Source organism: Procambarus clarkii, chromosome 47 (genome assembly GCF_040958095.1).
Source record: "Procambarus clarkii isolate CNS0578487 chromosome 47, FALCON_Pclarkii_2.0, whole genome shotgun sequence".
NCBI classification, from domain to species: domain Eukaryota; kingdom Metazoa; phylum Arthropoda; class Malacostraca; order Decapoda; family Cambaridae; genus Procambarus; species Procambarus clarkii.
In genome coordinates, this window is record NC_091196.1 from 12,787,861 (window position 1) to 12,794,377 (window position 6,517).

The 6,517-nt window shown below is 43.6% G+C and overlaps 1 protein-coding gene across 1 annotated transcript; it reads right to left on the reverse strand.

Moving 5' to 3' along the window:
* Positions 1 to 879: 879 nt before the first annotated feature.
* Positions 880 to 5,763, reverse strand: LOC138350808 (uro-adherence factor A-like). The gene is made up of 2 exons (XM_069302243.1): positions 5,679 to 5,763; positions 880 to 2,474 (listed from the first exon to the last, which is right to left on the reverse strand). The coding sequence occupies exons 1-2, from the start codon at positions 5,761 to 5,763 to the stop codon at positions 880 to 882; spliced, it is 1,680 nt and encodes a 559-aa protein (XP_069158344.1).
* Between the last annotated feature and the right edge of the window lie 754 nt (positions 5,764 to 6,517).

Sequence of the window (6,517 nt, forward strand, 5' to 3'; positions counted from 1 at the left end):
ACTTCCTTGTCATTTGTAGTGAATCCTTCCGCCCCTATCCTTAATCTCATAACCTGTTCCTTTACTGTTGTTTTTCTCCTAATGTGGCTATGCAACAATTTAGGCTGAGTCTTTGCCTTGCTTGCGATGTCATTTTCGTATTGTCTTTCTGCCTCTCTTCTCATCCTGACATATTCATTCCTGGCATTCTGGTATCTTTCTCTGCTCTCCAGTGTCCTGTTATTCCTATAGTTTCTCCATGCCCTTTTACTTTGCTGCTTAGCTAGCCTACATCTTTGATTAAACCATGGGTTTCTCATCTTCATTTCTCTGTTTTCCTTTTGGACTGGGACAAACTTGTTTGCTGCGTCCTTGCACTTCTGCGTGATGTAATCCAACATCAGAACCAACATGTGTGTGTGTGTGTGTGTGTGTGTGTGTGTGTGTGTGTGTGTGTGTGTGTGTGTGTGTGTGTGTGTGTGTGTGTGTGTGTGTGTGTGTGTGTGTGTGTGTGTGTGTATGTGTGTGTGTGTGTGTGTGTGTGTGTGTATGTGTGTGTGTGTGTGTGTGTGTGTGTGTGTGTGTGTGTGTGTGTGTGTGTGTGTGTGTGTGTGTGTGTGTGTGTGTGTGTGTGTGTGTGTGTGTGTGTGTGTGTGTGTGTGTGTGTGTGTGTGTGTGTGTGTGTGTGTGTGTGTGTGTGTGTGTGTGTGTGTGTGTATGTGTGTGTATGTGTATGTGTATGTGTGTGTGCGTGCGCGCGCGCGTGCGTGAACGCGTGTTCTCACCTAACTCCCACGTTCACCAGTGAGTTAGCAGAAAGAGCTTCTTGTTACTCTCACTATTAACCAGAGACAGAGAACAAGGTGTTGGCCTCGTCATGTAAATGAATTCATTACATGTTCAGTGATGATTATTTAATAAACTAATATCGTAGATAATAAGACACATAAGAGAACCATGGTTCACAAGAGAACCGTGGTCCACAAGGGAACCATGGTCCACAAGAGAACCATGGTCCACAAGAGAACCATGGTCCACAAGAGAACCATGGTCCACAAGAGAACCATATTTCACAAGAGAACCATGGTTCACAAGAGAACCATTGTTCACAAGAGAACCATGGTTCACAAGAGAACCATTGTTCACAAGAGAACCATGGTTCACAAGGGAACCATGGTTCACAAGAGAACCGTGGTTCACAAGAGAACCATGGTTCCTAAGAGAATCATGGTACACAAGAGAATCATGGTTCACAAAAGAACCATGGTTCACAAAAGAACCATGGTTCACAAGAGAACCATGGTTCACAAGAGAACCATGGTTCACAAGAGAACCATTGTTCACAAATGAACCATGGTTCACAAGAGAACCATGGTTCACAAGAGAACCATGGTTCACAAGAGAACCATTGTTCACAAAAGAACCGTGGTTCACAAGAGAACCATGGTTCCTAGGAGAATCATGGTTCACAAGAGAACCATGGTTCACAAGGGAACCATGGTTCACAAGAGAACCATGGTTCACAAGAGAACCATGGTTCACAAAAGAACCATGGTTCCTAAGAGAATCATGGTTCACAAGAGAACCATGGTTCACAAGGGAATCATGGTTCACAAGAGAATCATGGTTCACAAGGGAACCATGGTTCACAAGAGAACCGTGGTTCACAAGAGAACCATGGTTCCTAGGAGAATCATGGTACACAAGAGAATCATGGTTCACAAAAGAACCATGGTTCACAAAAGAACCATGGTTCACAAGAGAACCATGGTTCACAAGAGAACCATTGTTCACAAAAGAACCATGGTTCACAAGAGAACCACGGTTCCTAAGAGAATCATGTTTCACAAGAGAACCATGGTTCACAAGAGAACCATGGTTCACAAGAGAACCATGGTTCACAAGAGAACCATGGTTCACAAGAGAACCATGGTTCACAAATGAACCATGGTTCACAAGAGAACCATGGTTCACAAGAGAACCATGGTTCACAAGAGAACCATTGTTCACAAAAGAACCGTGGTTCACAAGAGAACCATGGTTCCTAGGAGAATCATGGTTCACAAGAGAACCATGGTTCACAAGGGAACCATGGTTCACAAGAGAACCATTGTTCACAAATGAACCATGGTTCACAAGAGAACCATGGTTCACAAGAGAACCATGGTTCACAAGAGAACCATGGTTCACAAGAGAACCATGGTTCCTAAGAGAATCATGTTTCACAAGAGAACCATGGTTCACAAGGGAACCATGGCTCACAAGAGAACCATTGTTCACAAAAGAACCATGGTTCACAAGAGAACCATGGTTCACAAAAGAACCATGGTTCCTAAGAGAATCATGGTTCACAAGAGAATCATGGTTCACAAGAGAACCATGGTTCCTAAGAGAATCATGGTTCACAAGGGAACCATGGTTCCTAGGAGAATCATGGTTCACAAGAGAACCATGGTTCACAAGAGAACCATTGTTCACAAAAGAACCATGGTTATCTTAACAGTAAATTGTTTATCGTGAGATCGCTATGAACATTGAAAGTTGGAAGATTTAAACTGTATCTAATTATCTTTATTTGAATAAGAGCTGAATTGATTGGAGCTGAATGTAGTTCATGCATGAATTAGTTACATACATAACAACACAAATGTCAGGATATATTTCCTTCATTCTGATGCTCTCTGCCTTCCGCTTTTGACGAAGTAATTCATCGTTTAGAGGTGCATGAAAAGTAGACATACAGGACAGAATCTTTCATTCAATTGACAAAAATCACCACGAAAGTGAAAATAAAGGAGAAATGTACTGCACAAACGTTTCCGTGCTTCATGTGGGGGCAACATGAGACAGCTATCTTGTATGTGTATTAATGATTAATAGTGTTCCTTTGAACAAATCCACAAGGGCCGTGACGAGGATTCGAACCTGCGTCCGGGAGCATCCCAGACACTGCCTTAATCGACAGAGCTACGACAGGGTAAAAGGCCCTTGTGAATTTGTTCATTTGATGCATCACGTTAGTGTGATCTCTGTGTGTGATAGTGTTCCTTTCTTGACCTTTATACAATCGTTAACAATTTTACGGAGTAAGTATATTTAACTAAATCGGTGTCGATGTAACTGAGTTTTCGTCTGCCCGTTTGAACGAGACTGGAGACCAGATGCTACAGGCTAGCCTCATTAAAATTTGCAGGATTAATTGTGTTTGTATCCAGACTATTTTAGGCAGGATGGTGTGTGAGGGAAGAGACAGGGAAGGTGTGTGAGGGGAGAGAGAGGGAAGGTGTGTGAGGGGTGAGACAGGGAAGGTGTGTGAGGGGGAGAGACAGGGAAGGTGTGTGAGGGGGAGAGACAGGGAAGGTGTGTGAGGGGAGAGACAGGGAAGGTGTGTGAGGGGAGAGACAGGGAAGGTGTGTGAGATGAGAGAGGGAAGGTGTGTGAGGGGAGAGACAGGGAAGGTGTGTGAGGGGAGAGACAGGGAAGGTGTGTGAGATGAGAGAGAGGGAAGGTGTGTGAGGGGAGAGACAGGGAAGGTATATGAGGGGAGAGACAGGGAAGGTGTGTGAGGGGAGGTGTGTGATCGGCAGGTGTGTGGGTGGAGATTTTGAGGGTTGTGAGGGGGAGAATGGGGAGGGTGTGAAGATGTTTACAGTGACAATAACAGTGTGTATCTAAGACTTACATTGATAAAGAGGAGGTAGAGAAAGCGAGCGTCTGTGAAAGAGACAGAAAGAGTGACTGGAGGAAGATGTTTTGTGTGTGTGTGTAGGGCACACCTGGCTCCGGGTCTACCCGGGCACTGCCGGGTATTCCAACTATTTATCTATATATTTCCGAAGCTAAACACCATATGGACAATTGACAATAACTCTACGGAGTTTGTGCTTCCCTTTTCGCTGATCAACATATTTCCAATGCTTTTTACTATGTTTCAAGTGTTGTGAACTGTAGAGAGGAAAGAGCAATAAACTAGTTAATAAGTGAGACATACAAACAACACCTCCATATTGTATGCAAGATAAACGCCATTCCCATGCGTATGTGTGTGTGTGTGTGTGTGTGTGTGTGTGTGTGTGTGTGTGTGTGTGTGTGTGTGTGGAGACCTGCTATGCACATTTGAGTGCCAACAATACCTCTATAATCACTTCACACCTCATATGATCATTGACGCCACTGCGTTATAATACTCTCTAAGTCCCCCACGGTCATAAAGGTTTATAATTATTATCCTATAAAACCATCTAGCTTGTTGTCCATAACGATGCAGGTAAGTGTGTCATTACGTGCGCCACGTGCTCGTTAAACGCAATATAGCACCCAGTTAAGTGTACAGAGTCAATTAACAACAAAAAATATATTGCAAAATCCTAATATCATGCGCGAGTTAACTGGCAATCAAAATTGGCTGCCTCATGATGTCGACGTTACAGTTCCTATCAGCGGGATAAACAAATTGCCAGTTCCCAATCATGGACTAAAAGTTTAATCACCGGGCTTATATACACAGACCGAGAACAGTTAGGGCAAATTGCCGTTTAATCTCCGCTATTGAGTGCTAATCAGGGACATCGTGCCGTGTTTGATTAATACGGGATTACGTCAGCAAAACACTTGTAAAAAACGGTTGCAAAGATTAATGTTTAATCGTTGATCGCAGATTCCGGCTACATACGATAGTAGGATATTATGTCCGACGTATAACAGAGGCAAATGTAAAGTAAGAATGTTTAGTTTATATTTACAAACTAAACATCCTTTACTCTATATTTGTAAACTCAGAGCTGGCGCCTCTGAGGACTCACGAGGCTACTTTCTGTCTCCAGAGGGCGGGAGATAGACCGCCCGGTGACCGTCTGTGACACCGTCACCCTGCCATTCCTTTGATCGCCGGGACACTCACCAGGTCACCCTGCCACTCCTGTGATCGCCGGGACACTCACCAGGTCACCCTGCCACTCCTGTGATCGCCGGGGACACTCACCTGGTCGAGACACTCTTCAGTAGTCCTCTCGAGCTTGAGGTTACGTTCCCAGATTCCAAATAATTTGTCTTCCTGTACTCAGTGACTACGACTCTACTGTCTGACTCACATACCACATATATAAATTTTATCACACAGATAAAACATTGCATAACCGTAATGAATGTTCACGTAAACACAGTGTTTAAAATAAAATAAAAACTTTTACTGACGAAAGAGAAACACAAATATTTTAATAACTTGTCTTGGGTGCCTCAATCAAATCTACTGTCAACTGTCTACTCTCGACCTTCAATAATACTAACGTTACTCAATTTTAAATAATAAAGGTAAAATCACTCAGACACACTCAGGTAAAATTCCAGTCAAATAGTTGAACTTAAAATTTATCTTAGTTAATATTGGGAAATATTCAGAGATTGTACTGATCATTCCCCAGAAGCTGAGGCTTTACTTATCATACTGCAATATTTAACCCCTCAAGCACACGAACGTGTAATTGCCTGATCATTTACATGTATAGTCTCAATACCTTCTATGACATTAATACATATGCAAATAATAATACATTTCCCATAGGTTCCCTTGAGAACGCCTTGTCAACAAAAGGGAAGAGGAGGGCTGATTACTTAGCTACAAACCAATGGTTTGTGGCTAAATTTTAATGTCGTTTAGCCAGCATGTGTAGCCAGTTCGCTGAAGCTCCGTCACCACATACTCGGCTGTTTCCTGACGTCAGACCTATCCTCATTCCTCCTGATTCCTTGAATATCACAGACGTGGCGCCGATCCTTTTGATTCATTTCGAAGACGCTGCTTTTAGAAGGGGGGGGGGTGGCTTCCACCGCTAGTATCAACACTGAATCTTCCCTGATTCAGGCAAGTTCCTAAGTTCCTTTAAGAACTGAAGTGCACATTTACCCTAGGAGCCTAGGGTCTCAGAGCCTATCAGCACGGACCTGTAACAACGTTCTAGGTCCAGGTATAAGTTAATTTTCTGGATCTCCCTGAAAGTTGCCGCCCCGCCTCCCTCAATCGTACTGTGAGGTAGATAGTTATCAGCCATTGTAGACACACATGTGTAGTCCCATACGACCTGTCTACCATTCCTCCATGGCTGCAGGGTGATTATCTGGGCATTTATGACTGTTGTCAGGTCTGCACAACTGAGGTTCCCTTTGTGCTGGGCACCCAGCTGTAGCCAAACTTCTCTTGATGATGTTATTGTCTGCTTCATGTCTGGCAATCTTCCCCTGTGTCTTACGACAGATGAGACCATGGCTGCAAGTATTGGTCTGCCCGCTCATAGCCACCGGTGTTTGGTGGTGATATTCAAGGCGCAGACCATTACTTAAGGCCCGATGGTTTAGGCATTCAGTGCCTGTGGGTGAGATGAGAGGGTGTGAACAATCCTGAACAATCCAACGGCGGAAGAAATATAGGAATAAGGAAGAAGTATGAGAATAAGGAAGAAGTATGAGAATAAGGAAGAAGTATGGGAATAAGGAAGAAGTATGAGAATAAGGAAGAAGTATGGGAATAAGGAAGAAGTATGGG